The 23796-nt window shown below is 54.0% G+C and overlaps 1 protein-coding gene across 2 annotated transcripts in view; it reads right to left on the bottom strand.

Moving 5' to 3' along the window:
* AJAP1 (adherens junctions associated protein 1) overlaps window positions 1-8658 on the bottom strand; it is a 127412-nt gene extending 118754 nt beyond the window's left edge. For both annotated transcript variants that reach the window (XM_058552736.1, XM_058552738.1), the window contains exon 1: window positions 8558-8658. In XM_058552736.1, coding sequence (XP_058408719.1) covers window positions 8558-8586 — 29 coding nt within the window. In that variant the 5' untranslated portion in view covers window positions 8587-8658. The remainder of the gene's footprint in view (window positions 1-8557) is intronic.
* Window positions 8659-23796: the final 15138 nt, after the last annotated feature.

Genomic DNA, 23796 nt, shown 5'->3' with positions numbered 1-23796 from the left:
AACAGCACTTTCCTGATGCCAAACCTTCCCCACTGAGCTCTTCCCTTCTTCCAACCTCAACACCCTTTCTTCAGGACCATGGATTCCAGGAAATAGCATGAAAATGCCCTGCAGGGCCCTGGGCCCCTGTGGCCCATCACTCAATCCTAAACTCCTGAGATTCCCTCCTAAAGTCACTGCTGTTTACTTACCCCCTCACCCTCCATTCTCTAGAATCTTCACAACAGCTAATAGAACCCTTATGTCAATTTGAGGAGGTTGCACCATTGGATTTGGGAAAAGAGGGCACTTGATCTGCTAGTCAGTCGCCCCAAAGTTCTGTAAGTTTGAATGTAGAGGTCTTACAAGGAATCTGTGCCCTGCCTAACTAAGTCAGTGTATTCAAAATAACTCACATGCGATCACAACCGGAGCTGTCTCAGAGCTCAGAGTCTACCATTTAATTTAGACAGAGCTCCCAAATTGTGAAATTGTCCAGCAATACAAATTCTGTATTTTAACAGGAAGGGCGGCCACAGGTGATCACCAAGGCACCTCCGCAGAGTGTGCTCCTTCCACAGGTCCCACCCCACCACCTGGAAGCCACACCTGTGTGGAGCCTGGCACTTAGCGGGCGCCCCATCAAGGTCTGTGAAGGCACAGGGTGGGCTTGCCAATGCAGGGCACACCTCGAAATCCCCTCAGGAGCCCCCCTTGCGCCTGTGCAGCCCTGGAACCAGGTGCCTCTCTGTGCACTTAACAGCAGACAAGTTCTGATGTGGCAGGTTCCACACGCTCTCTTATTCAGACTCTCAAACCCGTGAACCAGCCCAAATTTCCTTCTGCAGGAGGAGTTTTGTTTTAGAAACCAGTCTCTTCATCTGGGGTTGGAGCTCCTGATAATAAGTCCTTTGATATCCACTGGCCTCCAAGCTCCCCAAACACACACCCCACACACCCACACACACTACACGTGCACACAATCACTCATACCCACATAACACACACCCACGCATGTACACCCACATATACTGCCCAACAGAGGCACCCACTCTTCCCCACACACAGCATGTACATGCACACACAGACACAGACTTCTGGAACAACGTTCCCAAAGGTTGTTATTGAAACCAGGCCATGGCAATTGACCATCTCTCCCCGTCCCATGGGGCCCGAGGTGGCATGGAGTCAGCATCGGTGACAGGCGCTGGGGTGCAGGGGAGAGGATGAAGGCCCCGCCTTTGGGTCAGTTCTGGCGAATGTGAGCTGCTGGAGCTCAGCAGGGGCCACCGCGATGTCTGCCACCCCAGGGTGTTCACTCGGGGACCACTTGGTTCTGGCCTGGCGCTGGCTCTGTGGTAGGTCAGGGGAGAACCCTGGAAACCTCCCTCCAGGAGGTCAGCTCTCCCTTCTGGAAGGTGACTCGGCTTCTGTCCTGCTCTTTCACTTGCTGGTCCTACCTCTCCATCAGCTGTCCCCCCAGCATCTGTTACAAGTGGACAGGCTCTGTCACTCCCTCCTCGGGCCCCCAAAAGCACTTCGTTACAACCTGGCGTGGGATGTGCCCCAGCAGGTATGAACGACCTACTTGCATAGCCGGCCGCCTCGCTCTCGAGACTGTAGGTCCCTGAAGGCAGGGGCTGCTGGCCCCCACCTGCTCATTGTTCTGCCTCTGGCATTGGCGCTGACCGGGCACAGAGCTGGCACTCGGCAAACGTCCACTGTTGAATTAGGAGGGCTGCCGGCCAGGCTGGCCCTCCAGCGCTCGTACAGACAGAGCAACCGTGCCAAAGTCAGACATTGGCTGGGGAGGTGGCAGGCTCTAAACATTGACTTTTCTCACTTCTGAGTTTCCCTAGGAAAGTGTCCAGTACAGCAGCTGTTAGCCCACAAGGCCACTGTGCACCCCCAGGGCGGCTGGCCCAAAGTGAGATGTGTTGTGAGAATGAATTACACTCCTGATTTCAAAGACATAGAACCGGGTAAGAAGGTAAAGTTAATACTATTTTATACTGATTATACATTGAAATGATAATATTTTGTATATATTGAGCTAAATGAAATATTTCATTATAAATTCATTTCACCTGTTGTTGCTTTTTTATTTTAATATGGCTACTGGAAATTTTCAAAATACAAATGTGGCTCATATCATATTTCTATTGGATGGTGCTGGTCTCTACTCTGATAAAAGTATTTTTATCCACATATATTCCCCCTTCATTATTGGACTGCAGAGTCCTTGACAGCAGAAACCCACTCTTTCTGGGTCTGCATGGCGTCTGCTCGTGGCCGGGCATCCCCCAGGTGTTCAAGAACTGGGGAAAGAATTAAAGATGCAAAGAAATGAATGAAAACAGGGACCAGGGCATTTTCTCCATGGTCCATAGATATTTAAAGCAGACATGTTTTGTTAACTGTAGTCGCCATGCTGTACACGACATCCCCATGACTTATTCATTTCATAAGTGAAAGTTTGTACCTATTGACCCCCTTCACCCATTTTCCCACCCCCTACGTCCTGCCCCTGTGCTGCATATTTGAGAGCTGCTAAGAGAGTAGACTTTAAAAAGTTCTTATCACAAGAAAAAAATACCCTGTAACTATGTATGGTGGACGTTAACTGGACTTACTGTGGTGATTATTTCGCAATGTATACAAATACCCAACTGTTGTGTTGTACACCTGAAACTAACATAATGCTGTATGTCAAATACATCTAAATTTAAAAAAGCAGTCATGTTTCAGCCAAGTACAGTGCAAATTCTGTAGCTCACGTTTGGGACAGGAGTGGAGGTGTCTTACGGTATGTACGTGTCCACTCATGGGCTCATACACTGACCAGAACCTTCTCTTCTGAATGAACCTGCTCTGTCTCTAGTTAACCTTTCCCAGTCCCCAGTAGAAGTATGAACTGTCCCAGTTCCCAAGCAAGCCGAGGAGAAGGGGAGACCTCAGCCTGATTGTAAAGCCAATAAGTTCCCCTTTTGCCCCAAGCCCCTCCCCATGTCCTCCCTTGGTAGTACCTTGGTTCCCCCTTCCAGCTACCAGACCTGTGCCACCTACCTTCATGTTCTCTTCCCAGCTATACCCACCCTTCCTTCCAGACAGTTAAAAATTGGATGCTCTCACTCATCCTGAACTGATAATGACCGAAAGAGCTCAATGGGATAGTCTTTCCTGAACATGTCCGCTTTCAACTGTGACTAAATCCTCTAGCCATAGGGATGAATCTCTAACGGTGGAATTGTGAGTGCCAGTAAGCCAAGCTGAAGAAGTAGTATATCTATTTGGGGCAGGACAGGGCCTAAATCTAAGGCTGACCCTGGCTGGCCACTCCTTTCTAGGGTCTCAGTGTGGTGTCAGAGACAAAGTAACCACAAGGGCAAGACTTGACGAAGCAAGGGCACTGTGCCAGGCGGACACAGTCACTCATCCACAGACATCTCCTGAGCATCTACTATGTGCCAGACGCCGTGCTCAAGAGGTGATAAAGAATGAGTCACAGTCCCTGCCCTCAGAGCCCAGGTCCAGAGAGCAGGGCTCTTCTCAGTGCGAAACAGGAAGTCTGCACACGGTTCCGAGGTCCCCCGGAGGACACGCCCCTTAGTCCCCATGGCCAGCTACACGGTCCTGGCACTGCTGTTGATGCCGCCCTTTCCAGAAGCCTCTGAGGTCACACACAGGCCCGTGTACTGACGCCCGAGGAGGGCAGGTGGCAGGGCCCGAGCAGCCACACAGCCCAGGCAACTGACCACACGGGGCAGGAGGGCAGAGAGGCCGCGGGCCCTGCAGCCCCACCCTCCTTGGCCGGCCACCCGAGAGAAAGTGAAACAAATGGTACAAGTCCCAGGGAGAGGACAGAAGCAGCACAGTGACCAGGGGGCTGGGAAGGTCGAAGCACAGATGGACCCAGCACGGCCGCCCCAATCTTTTCCTGGGTGGGAGCAGACAAAGAAATAAAGCGACGCCCTTTTGCAGAGTGTGTACATTGGATGGAAATGCAAATACAAGCTCCCCCTAGCCACGCGCCGGCCCGTGGTCCAGAGGCAGGAGCCTGGCCTTCGCCAACACACGACTCCCACTGCCGCCCTCCACTCCGCACTCTCTTTGGGTCACATTGGAGAGATTTTTCCTCTGTGACCATCCCCACAGACATGGTGGGTTTCTGGCCTCTCACCATCCCCAGGAGCCTGTCTAATGAGAGAAACAGAGCCCAGCACAGCCACTTCCCTGCGCCCGCCCAGGCATCCCAATTAACTCAGCAGGTCCCAAGGCCGCTGGGAGACATTAGTCAGCTGCCCCTCAAGCCCCCACCCTCGAGCAGCAGTCAGGGAATGCGTGCTGCACGCCCTTCTGGAAGGGGTCCCGGGGACCCGCAGCTGAAGAAGCATCCTAACTTCCTGGCCCATGGCTGGGGTCCAGAGTGCAGCCCATAGAGAGGGGGCTGGAGCAGCCAGGCCTCCTCCAGGTGGCCGGCTCTGATCCATCCCCAACATGGATGGACATGGGGGTACCAGGGCCCCCACCCAAGGGCCCCCAGAGCTCTGAGGGGCTCGCTGCAACCTTTGACTACTAACTGAGAGTTAATCCGAGTTATGCAAGCAGCACTCCCCACTTGGCGGCCTCACGACTCATGACTTCTTTGGATTCCTGGAAGAGGGTAGGGGGTCTTAGGGGAAGAGAGCCGAGTTCACGCACAGTTTGCCTGCTTCCGCCCCAGCGAGCCTCTGCTCCTGCCTCCCCCTCACATCTGATTGGTATCAGGCAGGAGAAACCCTCTCGGGCCAGACTTCAAACACGAGAATCTAGATCAAGCACATATTTGGCTTTCCAAGCTAATCTTTACATCAAGTTAGTCTCTCCTGACTTGTAACCCTTTGAAGAATACCTAGCAACCACGGATGGAAAGTAGATGACTCTTAGTGACCCCAGGCAGGAGCCCCTGGGCTCCCGAAGGCTCAGTAGTCATCGGTCGGTCGGGGTTTGGTGTTCAGCCACTCCATCGTGACCTGGACGCTTCCGTCCACAAGCTCTGGGCACCCTCTGGGTTTCCCACAAAAAGCCTGGGGACACGCAGCCCACTTCTGCCAAACACCTTGATGGTGCCCAGGTCAGTGGGTTGGGATGAGGATGCCGGGGTGGGACACCAGCATTCCCACCCCATCGGGTGCCCTGGGCCAGGAGGATACAGGAAGTAAGCTGTTCCCTCCCCAGGGACCTGGAGACACACATCTCAGGAAGGCATGGGGCTGTCCTGCCCTGCTCCCTGCTCACTGCCCTCTTCAACGCACAGAAGAAAAGCAAGCAAGTGATTAAATAAGTCAACAGAAGGGACAGACTGGGAGGACCCCACCAGCCCCTCCCTTGCTTGGACTGTGGATCCCCTGGGTGGGGTGGGGTGGGTACATGGGGGCCGGCACCCATGTGGTGGGGAGATTTGAGCTGCCTCCTAACATGGCGATTGCTGCCAGCACTATTCTCCCCGAGGAGTGTCACGGCCACTGACACTCGACGATTCCAGCTGCAGCCAATTTGATAGCAGCAGCTGGAAATGGGCACAAGCCAGGACTCACCAGGAGGGCAATGTCTGTGGACAGAGCGTCTCACTCCGGCCTCTAAAGCCAGGCAGCACAGCCCCAGCTGCTGGAAGACTTCACAAGCGGGGCGGGCGACAGCCCACCCACTGAGTCTGTGCCCGAGGCCCAAATGAGCTGCAACGAGCACGGTGAGGGCCTCTGAGCTGTGAAGCACCCCACGGAAGAAGAGAGGCACATTACGTTGTTACACAGCTCACCCCACCACACACGCACACACCCACCCAGGGCCTCCCACACCAAAGGGGCGACAGAACCTTAGGGAGGGAGGAGGAGCAGACAGAGCGACCCCAATGGACACGGCCTGGGAAGAAGCCGTGGCATGGGCTAGCCATTCCGCTCCTGAGGGCGCCCAGCAAATGCCTCACAGGCTCTGAGCCCCCGAGAGAGCTGCAGCATCCACCCAGGGCAGGGGCCTCAGAGGCCACTCACGACCAGGCAGCCCAACTCGGAACTCTGTGCTGCTTGCTGAGTAAGCGCGCCCCTCCAGGCTGCTCTCATGCTCGTCTATGTGTGAGCTCCCACGCAGCCGGTCAAGCTAGGGCCGCCTTCAAGAGACACCGTCATCTGTGCTGATGGAAGGTATCCTTGGAGCTTTGCTACAACTACACCAAAAAGGCATAAAACAGCTCAGTAAGACTCAATCTGTTTCCCCCCGCTCCTAAGAAGAAAAGGCTCCACGCACAGCTCCTTTCAAACACAGAAGCAAAAATCCAAGCCCAGACTTTGTCTCAGAAGCCAGAGCGGACAGCCCCTCACTCAGGCGATGCCCGAGCTGGGCTCCAGGCTCAGTGTCTGCCTGACATAACCAGGCTCGGAGCCTGGCAGCAGGCCAGTGCTCACCTGGGGAGCGGTGGAGGGGCTTGTGAGCCAAGGTGACGAGCTATCTGCAAGGAAAAAGCACACTTCCAGGTCGCGAGGAAGCAACCCCTGGTTTTCGGTCACCGTGACCGCATGCCTGGTGCTGCGATGCAAAGTGCACAGACCTTCCCAGCTCGGCCCCTTCTCCTGGCCGGGAGACGGCTCTAACAGACATGACAGAGCTCTCTCCTGTCAGCCTCCCCAGCAGGCGATGGCTCGTCCTTAGAGGCATGCTTACAGAAAATCTCTTGTGCTAACACCGAAGGGAAAAAAACAAAAGGTCAAACTTCAAAATCACCAACAGAACTATTTCCTAAAGCAAAATCCCAAGGAGCTCTCACCTGGGGACGCTGGAGAGGAACCGTTTCAGTGAATTTTGAACCAACAGAGATGTTTCTTTCTGTGATATTGACTCTCCTCTCCCCTTATCAAAATGTACTAATCTTTCAATCTAGCAACTTAGTAATAAAAAAATGTCGGTTCAAATAACTTGCGGGCAGTCAGTCAGCCATCGAGAGCCAGACAGCAGCTCAGGAAGCATCTAGAGCTGAAGGTGCACCCCAGGCCAGGGCAGAGACCCCTTTGATGTTCCCAAGGCCCTTGGGGTCTGGCTGAGACCAGGAGGCAGACAGCAGGGCAGCTGGATGGGGTCACCACAGCAAAGCTGCCCTCGCTCCATTTTGTCTGTGTCCCAGAAAGGCCGAGCCCAGATCTTATGTGGTCCAAGCACAGGGTATCATACCCAACACGAGCCACTTCATAATTAACCTTTTACAGCCCACGCGGCAAGCAAGACTCAGCCACCAAGAGAAGGAACTCCGCTTTCCAGAAAAAGGCAGTGATAACATTTGACAGTTTCACTAGATGTTTTAAACAGTCCTTATCCCCAGAGTGGGGAATCGGCTCATGAACCAAGGGTAGCTAGAAAACGCTTGGCATGCTCTGTCCTCTTCCGATTTGTCAAAACCAGGACGCGCACTTGATTCTCCCTTCGGCTCACTCCCCCCAGCTTTCCTCGGGCGGCGGTGGAGGCGGCTCAGGCAGCCTGCTCCAGTAACCACCGGCCGCTTTCCTCCCCAGCGCGTGAGCGCAGTGCATCCCAGTGGACAAACGCGAGAACCGCACGCTGGGTTCTCCGCCTCCGCCTATGTCCTCCCGGCTGGCTCTAGGCTGCAACATGGGACCGAAACGCACCAGCTCCGCGGAGCCCCCCAAGAAGGCGACCAACGGCTCGGAGGCAGCCTACCCAGCCAAAGGGACAAGTGCCCTGCTGGGCCCTAGGCCGGCCAAGGCTGGGGTTGGAGGACTAGCGACACGGCACTCGGACAAAGTTTGCCGAAAAGGGTCTTCCTAGGTACCCCCACGGCGGGCTCCGGACTCGAAGTCCCGGTTCCAAGTGGCCCCGGAGTCCGAGACACAGACAACCCTCGGGGCGCTCCCGCGGGTGTTTGTGTGGGTGGGTGGGGGGTGCCCGCTCAGGCTTCCTCAGAGCCCCAGCGTCTCCCGCCCCAGCTGCCCGCCAGCTGTGCGCGCCCGTCGGGCCCGGAGGTCACTGCCAAACAGCTGGATTGGCAGCTGGGAGCCCGGGAGGCACCTGCCCAGGCCCGGGGCCCCGAGGAAGGGGAAAGCGGGCGGAGTGGCTGTTGGTTTTGGTTTCCTCCAACTCCGCCTGCCAAGCTCTCGCCGGGAGCCGGTAGTCCTGGCTTTCCCCGGCAGCTTCGGACCCCGCCCTGGGCCCACCGGCCCCCGCGTCCAGGGGCCCGCACCTCGCCCCGGGCCCTTGGGAGGATGCGCGCTGGGGCGGCCGGCCAGGACACTGCGCTGCTGGCGCCGGGAGCCGCGGGCGCGCCCGGCCGGCCCCGCTGCCCGGTGAGCTGGGGCAGGCGCCCCTGCCCGGACCTGGACGCGCGGAGCCCGGGAGAGCGGGCCACTCCCTGCGGGGCCGCGGGGCTCCGAGCTCCGGTCTGGCGCTCAGACCCGGTTCCCTGTGCACGCCGTTGGCCGCTGGCGGGGAGCGGGGAAGGGATCCCTTTATTTGCAACCTTAAGGAAAGCACCGCTTCAGCCCAGCCTGGCACCCAGGCACCCATTCGTACCCCGGGCGCCAGCCGGGTCTCTCACCTGAGTCCTAAAAGCTGTTGAATCCACATGGTCACGTTTCGGGGAGCGGAGCCTCAGACCTTGCTCGTCCCGGCCATCTGCGCGGCGCCCGCGCCCGCTCGCTTCCGTCCCGCGGCGCCGGTCTCTGGCTCTCGGTCCGCCGCCGCCCGCCGCCCGCCGGCCGCGGGGCGCAGAGCGAGTCAGAGCGCGGCCGCGCGGGGCTCCATGCCGGCCGGCGCGCCGCCGCCGTTGGGGAGCATGGCTCAGGCGGGGCGGCCCGCGGGGGCGCACATCCTCCGGCCGGGGCGCGGGGCTCCCGGCCCCCTCCGGGGGCGACCCAGCGAAGGTGGAGGCGAGGCAGGGCCCCCCGCGGACGGCCCTGGTGGGGCGCGCTCCGACGCTATGGCAGCGCGGCGAGGGTCAGAGGAGCTGCGGCTTCGTCCTCCGGGGCAGCGAAAAGGGAGGCCAGGCGGCGCCGCCGCGCACGGTTCGTGTCTCGCGGCGCGACTCCTGCCTCCAGTCCGAGCCCTGCGCCGAGGGGGCGGCGCGGTCCCGGGGTGCGGGCGACGGCGACGCAGGTGGACGCAGGTCCCCTCCGCGCGCCGCCGGGTGAGGGGGCTCTGCCCGGATCTTCGCCGCCGGTCGGCGCCGGTCAACTTGGCCGGGGGCTCCGTCTGAGCGCTCGCTCTGCAGACGGCCGCGGCGCCGGAGGCTGGCAGGAGGAGGGCACGGAAGGCGCGCGGGGCGAGGGCGCCGTGGAGCGCGGGGCGTGGGGACGCGCGGCGGCGGCGCCGCGCCGAGGAGGCGCGCGGGGATCCCGGGGCCCCGCCGCCCGCGCCCACCGCGCCCGCCGCAGAGCCGCCCGCGCTGCTCAGCCGCCTCCCTCCGCGCGTCTGCCTCTCCGCGCGCTCGCCCCCGCCTCCCCGAGCGGGTCCCAACTCCGCCCGCCTGGCCCGGCTCACGTCACCCGCTTCCCCGCCCCTCTAACTGGAGCCCGAGCCCCCTGTCCGGGCCGGCTGCCTCTCGCCGCCCAGGCTCCCAGGGGCCCGCCTCGCCGCGGGGGCCTGTGCCCCACCCTGGCGACGCCGCAGGCAGGGCCCCCGGCCGCGTCTTCCCCCATCCCCGGCCTCGTCAGGTCCCCACCTTGGGAAAGGCTAGAGAAAGGCCGCGGGCTCGGATTGGACCGCCAGCGCCGCCGGATGGTGTTGCCACGGTAACCAGATGGCATGCGAAGCAGTTCGAGGTTCCGGCCCGGTTACGGGTGTGCCGGGTGGACCCAGAGAGCTGATGTGGGGAGGCGGCGTTCCCGAGGAAGTTCTCGGGGGCGCGTGGAGCGGGGGGCTGCGCGAAAAGTTTCCTCTAGGCAGAGCTGCACGACAGGGGCCACGGAGTCTGTAGGAGGCAGAGGGTCCCCTCCTAGGGGATTCCTTTCTTCCCACTGCCTGGGCCCCGGCCTCGGGCGCTGAGGGAAGAAGTCTGCGTTCCTGGTCAGAGTTGCAGCACTTCTGCCCCATCCCTGCCCAGTCCTGAATCCTGACGCTCCAACAGTCCAGAGCTGAGCATCTGGCAGCCCCTGCTAGCCCAACCGCAGCTGCTGCAGGGCCAGGCCCGCTCCTGAGGAGTCGCTGGAGAGTTCCCGGACTTGGCCTCCCCGATTCTCCATTCTGGCCGCTTTGGCATCCCAGGAACCATGCTTACCTGGGTAGGCTGTATTTGCAAGACAGTGACTAGAGGAGGAAGGGCACTGATGGGGACCCCTTTCCCTGAGAAAGTGACAAGCAGTAAGACTCTCCAGTGAAGGCCAGACCTGTTGACTCCTTGAGAAGCCACGACAAAGCCCTACTTTCAACTCTCAAGGCCCTGGAGGGAGGTGCAAAACCAGGTCCCTAGAAATCAAGCTAGTGCAGCCCTTATGCTGCAGATGCAAGGGCGTGGGCGGGAGGCCCAGTGTGGTTGGGACCGCGGCCTCCCAGGTAGGCTCTTCATCCCAGGGCCTCCAGGTCTTGGAGAGCCAAAGGCGTCTAGGAGGCCGGGGTGACCTGCCTCCCCATGGAGATCCCTGAGGAGGGGGGCCGGAGCACAGGTGGTGGTGTCAGGAACCCAAGTCTTGACATGGGCAGACCAGGCACTGCTGTTTATGACCGTGGGGACCTGGGTGCGTTCTCTAACCTCTCTGACCCTCAGTTTCCTTGTCCGTAAAGTGGGTTTCATGTTCCTTTCCATGGTTTTTGTGGGGACTAAAGGTGATGGGCCTCACAGGGTGTAACTGTTATGGTCCAGAGACAACAGGCCGAGTCAGCACGTTGCCTGCCTGGCCACTCGTGATGGTCTCCCTTAGAGCCCCCGCCCTGGGCACGTGGGGGACAGATCCCACCAAGGGAGACAAGGAGGTCCTGGAACAACAGGCTGCTCCCAGAATAGCCTGGAGAGAAGGGGGCGCCTGCACTGCTGCCACCTAGCGGGCGGAAGTGGGGGTGCTGCACCAGGATGCCCTTCCAGGAGCCAGAATAACCCTGGAGCAAGCCAGGGGGCTGAGAGCGGCTCCTGACCCCTCTGCTCCAGGGACCCCTCGGGCAGCCTTGTGCAAACCTGCGGAACTTGTCTCAGTAGGTTTATGAGTGCAGACACTAAAATGCACGGGATTGTTAGGAAACCAATTATATTGAAATGCAATGTAAAAATTTTAATAAAATAAATTTTTGACATAGCAATGTGCACTCTTTTTTATTACTACATTAAGTAATTACTTGGCAGATCCAAAAAAATACCACAACTTAGGCGTCGAGATATGCGGCAATAGTGTTTTGAGGTATCCGTAATCACCGTAACGTGATCGGAGAACGCCTGCAGGTTCTCTGTTGACAGTCGTAGCTAAGGTCGTCCCACTGCGGTCTGTGCCTACATTTATAGTGGAAGGAGATGCTGAATTTCAGCCGGAGTTTGCAAAAATAAACGTGTAATTCTTCCTCCATCCAAATGTAAAGACCCCTTGAATTCTCCCTGGATATGCTGGGGGTCCCCAGGCCCCAGGTTTGAACCCCTGGCTGAGAAGATAGTCGAAAGGAGAGTTTTCTGAAAGCAATGGTGGGAAGAAGCTGTGACAGAGGCTGGAGGCAGGTCAGAGTCTAAAGAGGCCAAGTGGGTGCGGGCCTCTTGACTGGGGAGGGAGGAGCACCCCAAGACTGGAAAGTGCGATTAGGACCAGAGCAGCAGCTTCTCTCTTCCCTCGGCACCAATAACCCCAGTCCAGCTCCCTCCAAAGAGAACCTAGTATTTTGTTTGTTTTTATTTTTTCTCTTGGTGACGACACTGTCATTTTTACACATGGTAAAACAAGAAAACCAGGACTTATATTTCACCATGAATGTAACTGGTCTCCTGTACTTGGACAGCATCTCACATTTCTGAGCATTTCCTTTTTCTCCTTTCTTGGGAATTGGGAAGGTAGGTGTTATGTCATCCTGCACCCAACACACACACTGTCACACACAATCACACACAGTTACACACTGTTACACACACATGAACACACTGTCACACGCAGTTACACACACACTGTTACACACGTACATACACACACACATGCCTATCAGCTTCAGCCAGTGCAAAAGGGAAGTCTTCAGATGCACCCGATATGGAAAGATCTCCTCTTCCCCCTCCCCAGGAGAAATCTGCACCCTGGAACCCAGGAGCCACCAGGCGCACGAGGGCCTCTCTGCCCCCCTCACGTCTGCCTCGCCCTATTTTCCCAACAAAGGAGCTGGCAGGCCCCTCAGGAGGTCCTCTTTGAAGCTCTCTTAGGCCATTTACCTAATGGCCTTCACAGACTTGACTATTTTTAAAACCCATCGAAAGCCAAATTGAGCTGCCATTGTTCATTTTCCTCCCAAGGAGGCAAATGTGTCTTAAGCATGACATTTGATTAAGTAGCTAAGTTTGTGATTTTAAATGGAAGGGAAAATGCTGATTAAAATTATTAGAAGTTTCTTTAAAGTGTTCACTCTATTATCTCCTCCACCCTCCTGCCTACTAGCTCCCTCCCCTCAATAAAGCTGGCATGTGGTGGGGGGGACACATGGTGGGGGGCTCCAACACTTTTCCTTCTAGGGGGAAGTCAAGTGCCTGGATTCTGGTGCTCCTCCTCTGGGATTGGAGCTGTTCCCAGGGGAGGCCACACACAGATACCTGCCAACTCCCGCTGAGTGCAGGGACCAGGCTGCCGGGTCAGAGGCTGGAGAGAAGAGCTGAGACCACCCCCCCACCCCCTGACAAAATGACTCACAGGCCAACATCCCCCAGCCCCGGGGCTGGCAAGAGAAAGTGCCAGGTCTCCACTGCCCATTCAAACATATTTGTGTATCAGAAAGAGAAAAAGGTGATCCCTGGGCTTACTCTGAGCAAGGGACGGACTCTCACTGCAGGTGGAAAGAAGGCTGCCTAAACATTGCGTCTGGCCTGGGGTGAGAAAAACCCTCATTTCAAGGCTTTTAGGGATTCTCTGTGATGACAGTTTTGCCTCTTCTCTTAAGATGGGCAAGGAGGACAAAAAAGAGGATTAATTTGCATTGCAAAATTAAGTGACAATTTGAACACAGTCCTTGGCATTGTGGGGTCAGGAGGTTTGGGGCTGAAGCTGGCAGGAGGAGGAGCAGGTCGGGGGGCAGGCGCGGGCAGGGAAGCCAGTCAGGTGCTGGGTTGCCCCCGGGGGAGGGGCCGCAGTGCCAAGTTGAGTCCTTACATTTTCTCACAATGGTGGCTGAGAACAAAGTCTGCAGTTTTTGTGTTGTGTTGTGGTTCTGCTCCAGGAAAGTGGTGCCCCTGCTAAAGATGTGTCAGGAGTTAAGGAAGGGGTGGTCTCTGCTGTGGGGCAGGCAGGAGGAAGACGACGGCAGCCAGGGGGGAGCCAGGAGGAATAATTGGGACACGATGACTATCCTGGGAAGAGATGTGAGGAAAATTCCCTTCCTCTCTAGTATTCCAGAAGACTCTGGGCCTGGGGCGTGAGTGGGGAGTGGGCAGGAAGGGATACTGGACTTCACAAAGTGCTCGAGACAGGGTTTATTTGGATATTAAGGAAAAGGGTAGAGATCAGGGACACGAAGGAGTGGACCCTTGGCTACAGTTAGGAATAACCTAAAGGGCTGAGTCTCTCTCTGGCCCGTGAAGGTCCGAATCACGCTTGTAGGAGTGGTGAGAGGATGTGCGCATCTTGTTGACTGGGCCCTGAGAGTGTGCGGAAATTACCAGTGAACGAGGGTCCCTGGGAACGAGTCCTCCCGGCAGCAGGAGAAGCTCCCCATTCAGTGGCAAGCGCTCAGGGAAGGAGGTCTGACCTGGAGAGGCGGCTGCTACTTGGCTCCAGGCAGAAAAGGCAAAGCTGGGCACCAATGAGTCTGGGCTATTGATGTCTCTTCCAAATAGATTCACAAACCACATTGCTCAGCTCAGACTAGATTATATTGCGTCAACAGACAACCCCCCGAGCTCGGTGGCTGAACCCAATGAAGGTTTCTTGCTCACACTCATGGCCACCAATAGTTGCCATGCTCTGCTGCACGTTGTCTTCATCCTGGGACCCAGCCGGAGGGAGCTGCCCTTACCTGGACATCCCCAGTCACAGCACAGGGCAAGGAGTCATGACGGAACCTCACCATGGCCCTCAAGGCTTCTGCTGGGAAGGGGCACGTGTCACTTCCATGCACAGTTCACAGCCATGTGGACGCCAGTGAGCTGAGGAAGCATGAACCTCACACAGGGATGGGCAGGCAACACTTTGGACACTCATACAATCTTCTACACTTACCGGTAGATATCAACAATGCAAGAAGATGATTTATATCTTGTTTTCACTGAGCCCCTAAACTTGGCAGTGCCAGAATTTATTCAAAGGAAGAAAGCATGTTTTCTGGCAAGCATGCTGAGTTTGCATACCCTTTTCTACCTCTGAACTCTGAATAGATCCTTGAATCTCAAGGCTGGGAAGATTCTGGACTAGACTTCATCACCCAACTGGGAGGCAGGCACCAGACTAATGTTGGAAACTCAGGGTCAGACACTTGCCAACAATGGTTAGCTCACCCCTAACTGTAAAGTTGGTCAAATAATGTGTCTTTAGGGGCTGTGCTTCTATCTAGAGAGGAGAGCTGTGATTATTCAAGAAAAATCATCACCATCATCCTTGTCATCATCATCCTCATAATCATTGCCTTTTTCATCACCATCATCATCACCACCAACAACACCACCATCACCACCATTATCATCACCATCATGACGGCCATCACCACCATCACTATCATCACCACCATCACCACGATCACCACCATCATCATCATCATCATCAACATCATCACCACCACCATCATCATGATTTTCATCACCATCATGACGACCATCACCACCATCACCATCATCATCATCACCACCAATGCCACCACCATCATCATCATCAATATCATCACCACCACCATCATCACTATTATCATCACCACCATCATCATAATCACCACCACCACCATCATCATCGTCAATATCATCACCATCACCACCATCATCACCACCATCACCATTATTACCACCATCATCACCATTATCATCATTTTTACGAGTTTTGTTGGAACTCAGGCTCTACTGAGAGAACCACTCTTAACAGACCAAAAAGCAGCAGACCCGTCTATCGCCCCCTTTCTCATCCAGTAATTGTCAGACCCTGCCTTCCCCAAGCAGCATCTCAGGTGGCATCTGGGCTGCTCTCAGCCCATCTAGAGAGTAATTGAGCGAAAAAACCACTTCCTCTAACAATGCCTTGTCCAAGCTGTTATCCTCAGGCTTGAAGAGGCTTCCGGAACACGCCAAGAAGGGAGGAAGACATGTCACGTATTGAATGCCCAGATGCAGGGCAGATACCCAGCTGGTTCTCCCCGTGTGGCCTGAAATTCACCCCAGTCTGTAAGCATCAGCCACCGTGATGAATTTTACATTTCTGATCTTATTTAACCTCCACAACAATCCGGAGAGGTTGGTGATATTATCATACCTGGGCCTAATATTTAAAATATTTAACACGTGCAGCTTGGGCACTGGAATGGAGGCTGGCCACAGCCACAGAGCCAAGCAGGGGTTCTGGGCGCTGACCTGAAGCAATTTGGGCTGGTGCTGGGGAAGTTAGGGGCTGTGTCCCACTGGGATGAAGGTGTTCCAATATTGTAATATCCGGTGTGGCTGCTCCAGGGCACGCTGGCTGAATATCAGGCCTGATCACATGCATATGCATAAGAAGTTCAAGCAGATTGCCCAAGATTGCCCAGCAGGGGAGGGAGGACTGGAGGATCCAGCCGGGCCCGTCCAGCACTCAGGGTCTCTGTAGCGCAAGACCTGCAGGACACTTCACAGAGAGCCCCTTCTCACGCCATGTCCCTCCCCGCTTTCTGAAGATGTTAAAAAGCAGAACTCCTGGTGGGCAACATGTGTGCAAGACAGTGACATCCAAACCACCAATTGCTGCCCTGGATTGTTCTTATCTCACACACAACAGAGCCGTTTCCTGCATCGTCCATGCTGGCCCTTCATTTCTCCTTTGAAAGTGTACTTTTATAAAGTGCCCACTTTTGTTTGGTCCTCCAGGGAGCGTGGCTGCAGTTACACGCTACCAGCTGACCACTTGACATCTGTTCTCCCCTTCATCCTTACTACTAACAGAACTGTGGTGGTGGTGGTGAGGTGATAAATGTGCCTGGCTAAAAGTTTATATATTCCAGGCTGCCTTGCACCTAGAGTGGCCTGTGACACAGTTCTGGCCAGCCAGATGTACGCAGAAATTGCTTGATGGGACTTCTGGTAAATTTCTTTAGGAGGGGGCTAACACTTTAGAATGCACCCTTTGCCTTCTTTCTTGTTACTATTCCTGCCTGGAATGCAGACAGGATGCAAGAGATCATGCAGCCATGTTGTAACCATGAGGTGACAGGTATGAGGGTAGAAGCTCCATCTGCAGAATGCCAGAGCCAATGGATAGAAGTAGTCTGGGCATTGTAGACATCCATATGAACCCCAAATTGAACCTACCTGCAGACTTCCTGTTGGCAAGAAAAATACATCTCCCATTAGTTCAAGCTACGGTTTACTCCAGCTTTCTATAACTTTTGGCCAAATGTAATCCTAACTTGATAGAGCAGGCCACTACTTACTGGAAGGCTGGTAAAACTCAGGCACCAGCCTTCATTTCTTCAAGGTTTTCAGTTTCTGGGGAGGAATTTTACTTACCTCTGCTAAACGTTATAACTGAAGAAGAAGACTGAGATAAATCTGGAATCAAAAGGCTAAATAGCAACATAACACACAAGTTTTAAGTTAAGTCTTCACATTATATACATCTTGATCTACGCCTTTTCACCAGGGCCCAGTGTCGCACCTTTGGGGACTTCTGCACTGGTTTGGGGATGGTGAAGCTAAGGAATTCATCATCCCTTTGTTCCAGTGTCTCTGGAAACTTATTAGGAAGAGGCCTGCTGTGGGTAAAACTGATGGACAGCTGAGGACAGGTGCCAACTGTCTGTTACCTTCCTCTTCGGTCAACGAGCTTGTATTGTGCACGGTGCTCGCTACCAGGTATACTTCGGTAAGTTAAACACACCTGGTCCCTGCCCTCATAGGACTTACCGTTCAGAGTAGAATTCAGATAATAAACAGATGAGCAAGACGTGAATGCATAACTGTCCGTTGACAACCTTCTGAAGGTCATTGCCTGGCTGTTGTCTGTGACACTCAGCACCATCACCTGCCTTCTAAGTTCACTCCTGCTCTCAGGGGCTAGAAGCCTGCAAACCACCTTCCCAGCCTTCCTTCCTGCAGGAGCAAACGATGCTGAACTGCTGTGGAGGGACAGTCCGGATCTCAGAAGGGAGTTAGCAGGATAACACTGTGGGAGAGCCGTGCTCCATCCACGTGTGTCCGTGAGAGCCATCACTACTCAACAGGAGTTGAGTGCCACCGAGGCAGACGAGTACCTGCTGAGAGCCAGGAGGGATAGAAAGCCGCCCGGGCCTGTGACGAGCGTGGTAGGAACGGATGCCCACACATTTGTGTAACTTCTCTTCAGGTCAGAGTCATTCTTCAATTCATTCGTTCATTTAGCCAAAAACGTATTTTGTGACAGCTGAATCAGACAAACGAGGTCTCTCCTCTCAGGGTATTCTCTGTTTCATTCTAGTGAGTTCCAGAAAATACACATTAGACAAACATCCCTTTGAAACCTGGACTTGGGATTAGGGGCTGGCAGGATTGGGCATCTCCACGCCCAGTCCTGGAGTCAAACCCCAAGCCCCAAGCATCTAGGTGGGAAAGTTATTAACTCTCTGTGGTTGGAGCATCGGGCCTGTTAAAGCTTGAAAATGGGGATGGGGCAGGTCACCTCATCCGCATGGTATTTAAGAAGGAGATTGCCAGTCTAGGGGAGGTGGGGGACCCAGAGGAAGGCAAGCAGGGGACCACAGATTCTGGTCTGCCTGGGACTGTCATCCTGAAGTAATTGTTGGCAGTGCTCCGTCTCGCTGTCAAAGTGCCCCAGTTTTGACTATAACTTTTATGCTGACCTGATCAGTCAAGTACTCCCACATCAAAAGCTCTCGGGCATTAGGGAGAGCCCACCTGGGGGATGTAAACCACCAGGGTCTTAAGCATAAGGAGTGAGCCCTTACAGAAACTTGTGCATGAATATTCATGGCAGTACTGTTCACAATCGCCAAAAGGTAGACACAACCCAAATGTCCATCGACAGAGTAACAGATAAACAAATGCGGTCCATCCACACAACAGAACACTATTCAGTCATGAAATAAAGTGAAGCCCTGACACAGGCTACAGCGTGGATGAACCTTGCAAACACGGTGCTGAGTGAGAGAAGCCAGACAAAAGGCCACACGATGTTTATTGATGTGAAATGTCCAGAATAGGGAAATTATGGAGACAGAGAGTAGATTACTGGTTGCTTAAGACTGGGGGCGTGGTGGTAGGAGGGGGCTAGGAGAGAGAGAGCTAAAGGGTGCCACTTCTTTTTGAGGTGACGAAATTGTTCTAAAATTGACTTTGGTGATGGCTGCGCATGTGTGTGGACGTACCAAGACCGTTGAATTGTACACTTTAAATGGCTGAATTGTATAGTATGAGAATTACGTCTCAATAAAGCTGTGAAAAAATCACTCATGGGTAAAAGATCTATTTGAAGTAAGATAAACCGCTGGATTTTAATGCAGTACAGTACAAAAGGCCAGGGTATGGATTCCACACTGCAACTAATCCTTAAGAAACTACCACTTGTCACATTTTAGTGTAGAATCAAACAGGATGCCCACAATTATCTGGAAAGGCTATTAAAACCCTCATCTCTTTCCCAACTACATGTATCTCTGAGGCTGCGTTTGCTTCATATACTTGAACCGAAATGACACATTGCAACAGACTGAATAAAGACACAGATATGAGAATCCAGATGTCTTATGCAATTTCTTTTTAATTTGGAAATGTTACTTTTAATAAAAATGTTTTTTACATTCACAACAGTAATATTTTTAAAAGGAGGAAGGAGATGGAGACTCAGTAGCTGGCTACTGGCCTCAGCTGTAAAATAGATGTCATGTTATTACTGAACTTACACAGCTGTTCATTCATTCATTCATTCAAAAAATCATTGAATGCCCACTCTGTGCCTGGATGATATGATGATGATGATGATTGTATGAATTCTAACTAATATTATAAACTAGTCACTATGTACAAAGTGATCCATAAATTTGAGCCATTTAACTCTCACAGCAGCCCTGTGAAGTGGGAATATTAGTGCCCAGGCAGCCGCTCCGGGAAGCAGCTGAGGGACGGGTCCACGGTGCGTATTCTGGAGCAGAGCCCGGGTCCAGGCCTTGTTGGGCCTTTCGCCGGCTGGGGGACGTGGGTAAGAGGCAGGGCCCGTCTGTGGTTAATCTGACGCACAGATCCTCCCCGAGGTGATGGTGAGGTGGGCACATACGCTGGTGGCCGTAGCTTTCTCAGTGGGACGTGCAACAGCTGCTCAGGGCTGCTCTCCATGGTCATTATGGGGGACAGCAGCCTCTTCCCCACCCTTCCCCACCCTGGGGCTTCCAGCACGGAGATTCAGTGCCGGGTGCAGAGAGAGATAGGAAATCCACCTGGCTGCCTCCTCAGCCACATCCTGACGGCATTTGGTTCCCACCTGTCTGCTTCCTGGTCAGCCAGTGGGGTGGGGTAGGGTAGTTCAGTGGTCAAGAACACAGTCCCCGGAGCTGGAATGCCACTTAGAAGCCACGCGGCCTAGGGCCAGTGATGTCACCTCTCTCCTCCTCGCCAGTAAAATCGAGATAATGGTCACACCTGCCTCATGGTTTTGGCAGGTACATGGACTAGATGTTTGTGTCCCACGAATTCCTATGCTGAAACCCTAGCCCCTAGTGTAATGGTATTTGGAGGGGGGCCTTTGGGAGCTTAGGTTTAGATGAGGTCAAGAGGGCGGGGCCCCATGATGGGATTGGTGCCCTATAACGAGAGGAAGAGACCAGAGCTCACTCTCTCTGCCCTGTGAGAACACAGAGAGAGGGCAGCTGTCTGTAGGCCAGGAAGAAGACCCTCACCAGGAACAGATTTCAGACTTCCAGCCTCCAGAACTGTGAGAGATAAATTGTTGTTGAAGCTGCCTGGTGTGTGGTATTTGTTCTAGCAGCCAGAGCCGGCCAAGACAGGACCCCAAGGCATCTACCCGCCAGCCCTCCCCAGGTGCTAACTGCTCCTCCCCTGTCTCTCATTGATTCAGAGGCCAGCAGACATCAAGTGTGTCTAGGAGCTCCTCCAGGAGCCCCAAGGATGAAAATTTCTATTTCTGTTCAACTATGAGTAGAGGTGAGCCAGGTCAGGGAGGGCGGACATGAGGACAGTGTTTCCAGGATGAGAGAGAAGTGACTAAGTCCCCAGTGGTTGAGGGGCACACAACCCACAGGGCGGGGGCGTGAGGATGAAGCATGAGGCCAGAGGCAATGAGACACGGGGCCGAGTCTGGGTGGTAAAGCAGCTGGATTTCACTGTCTGAATCAGAATCTCTGCAGCGCTGCTCATTCATTCGTTCACTCATGTGTTCATTCTGTGACATGCATCAGGCACCTGCCATGAATCAGAGTGGGAAGCTTCTGTGCTGGTCAGGGAGGCGAGCCCTGGGATGTGCTTGGTCCCAGCTCTCCCCCAACCCCTCAGGCTCAGGTGCAGGACACTGAAAGGCGCCCAGGCGGCCTCCAGCTGTGATGGTCCAGTCTCAGGCATCAGGACGGGAGGACAGGGAGAAGGCAGGTGGGGGCAGGACGGCATCCAGCGGCAGAGGGGCGACAGCCCCCAATTCTGCAGGGTGGGCTCCTTCTCAGGTTTCCTTCTGGCTGCCTGAGCCCCACGTGAGTGGCTCCTGGTTAAGAGTCCATTTAGTAAGAAGCTTCATCCAGATGCCAGTTATCCCTGTACTGTTTCCCTCCCATCGTGTCAAGATGAGGTGGCCCGTGTGGACTTGACCAAGAGGGAGGGGCCAGGGCTCAGCTCCACCTCCTCCTGGCTGGGTGTGTGTCCAGGAGTCCATCCACCCCCTCAGACCTCGGTGTCCTGTGGCCTTCCTGTGTCACTGAGCAGGAAGTTAAAATGAGGCAGCAGATGGGAGTGCACAACTCAGATGAAAATCTATGTTATGTGTTGACTCTGACTGGTGATGTAGGAACCCTATACGGCCACGGGGACAGCAGCCCAAATGGTCCAAAGTCACTGCTTCAGGCTGCTCTGACTTAGGGACCCTGGACCCTGATCAAGAGGGGCCTCTAGGATGAACCGTTAATTAACCATTTTACGCCTACCGATTTCCAATGAGGGGTTGAAGACAGACAGAAAAGATCAGGGTCCAGTCTGTCAGGGCACTGAGGAAAGGAGGGGCTCTTTACTAAGGGAAGCTGGGAAAGTTATGATCCAGGAGGAAAACGTGAAGTTGGATCCCTACCTCACACTGTACAGAAGCTCGCCTCCAGATGCTAAAGACTTGCAAGCCAAAAGCAAACTTTGCAATACTTAAAAGAGACTGTAGTTTTATCTTGGGGGAGGACAAGATTTCTTAAACAAAACACACAAAGATCTTACATAAAAGAAAAGATTGAAATGTGTGCTTCATTAAAATTAGAACTTCTGTTTATCAAAAGTTCCTTACGGAAAGTGAAGACAGGCTACAAACCAGGAGAAGATAGTTCCAACATAGAAAATTGAAAAAGCATTAGTATCAATAATATATAAATTTGTAAACACATTAGTAATGCAGGGATAAACTGTGCATTGGGAAAATGGGCAAAAATAAAGGAAAAGACACTTTACAGAAGAGAAAATACACATGGCCAATAAATATTTGAAGAAATACCCAAACTCATTCATAATTAGATTTCATTGAGAAAAGTATGGGAAGACTACAAACAGCATGATATTCTTTATAAAAATAAAAGCAACAAAATTAAACAACATGAATCATATTCTTAGCCATACATATAGCTATGACACAACTATTTTTAGAGAAGGAATGATGAACACAAAATCCTGGAGAAGTATATGGGAGCATTAAGTAATTGTACTTGTTCTAGTCCTTGGGTTGGGTGGTGGATTCTCAGGAGTTCCTTAAATTATTAAAAGTAAAGAAATAATAAAAACAACCAATAACAACAACGACAGTAATAATAAAAAAGGGCCATGCATGGGTGGTGGGTTGTGAAGCGAGACGCAGGGTTACTCAGATTCTGTGCACCTGAGGTCCAGAAAAGGCGATAAACAAGAAACCAGAAAGCAAGCCCGTGGGTCGTCCCGGTTCTCCATCCTTCTCCATCCGCATTCCATCTGCTTCCTGCCCAACAGCAGCAGCGCTCCCCACAGGAGCCTCTGCCCGTGGATAAGGGTCCTGTTCTCTCGTCCACACTGAGATTTCCAATGGGGGTCAGTCGATGAGGAGTTTTGGAAGGACTTTCTGCAAGGTCAGGAATCAAGATGGGATCTTGGCCTCATCCTCTGTCAACCAGAAGATTCCCAAAGCCAAGCCCTCCCGCACCCTCTGGTCACCTGCTCAGCCAGAGTGACCACTGGGTGCTCGCCCGAGTGAGAAAGCAAGGCAGACTCTGCTGTTTTTGCTCCCACTAGGGTCAAGAAAGCTGGTGCACACGCTCCCCCACAGGATGGGTGACATCTGGACAGCGCCCTGCACAGGCTCTGCCCCACTGTCGTGAAGAATCCTGTCTTTTCTTGCCTCATTGAAGCAGCTCTGACCCATGAGCATCTAGGAAAACCCCAAGATTGCTTGTTTTGGGGGACACTCCCCACCTCATCCTGCACAGGATGGGGAGGGTTGACTGTTGGGGGTACGTTGAAAGGCCTGTTCTTTCCAGGCATTTCCCCGTGGTGAGCAACCCTCAGTGCGCGTCCTGGCTGGAGATCACACCCCAGGTCCGAAGTCTCCGTTCCTTCTCTTTTTGCGAGATCACCCTTATTTTTCTGCACCCCAACAAGGACGGTCAGCTGCTGTGAGCATCTTGCGATTTCTCTCACCCACGCAGCCCGCCTGGCGGCCTCCTCTGCCCTCTGCTAGCGGTGCAGGAAGACTTTCAGGAAGACTTTCAGGAAGAGGAGGTGGGCGACGCGGACGAGAAGGGCATCGCGTGTGACTGGCCTGACTGTTCCGCCTGGGATAGTAATCCGTGTCCCCCTGTCCCTCACCCGGTGTGTCGGAAGCTTCACAAGTCCTTTCATGCACATGCCGCTGTCTGAGGCTCTTACTGCCCTGGTCCAAGGTGAGGGATTTCCCTGTATTTGGGGCGGAGCAGACATTGCTGCCTCCTGAGTCCAGCAGCGCGGGCTGGACACGTGGCCCAGAGCTGCTGCAGAATTTGTCCTGGATTCTAACACGTTTAAGTCCCTGGTGGTCCCCAGTGCTCCTGCATGACACGAAAGCATTTTTGCCGGATCTTCTAAAGGCCGGGGGCAGGGAGGAGAAAGCCAAGGTGAGGGCATTACCTCGACAAAGCCCTATTTCTGCGTGAGCCACGCTCCTCGGGCTGGTAGTATTCCTGCTTTAGGAAGGGCACAGGTCAGGTTTCGAGCACAAAGGCGAGAGCACTAATTAGCCCTCCCCTGACTTCAAAGATAAAATGACTGTGCAGTATGATGGTAATGATTATTGTTACCGTTATTCCCATCTTTCC

Source organism: Diceros bicornis, chromosome 13 (genome assembly GCF_020826845.1).
Source record: "Diceros bicornis minor isolate mBicDic1 chromosome 13, mDicBic1.mat.cur, whole genome shotgun sequence".
NCBI classification, from domain to species: Eukaryota; Metazoa; Chordata; class Mammalia; order Perissodactyla; family Rhinocerotidae; genus Diceros; species Diceros bicornis.
The sequence above is the reverse complement of the archived record's forward strand: the minus strand, read 5'-3'. Positions and strand labels throughout refer to the sequence as shown.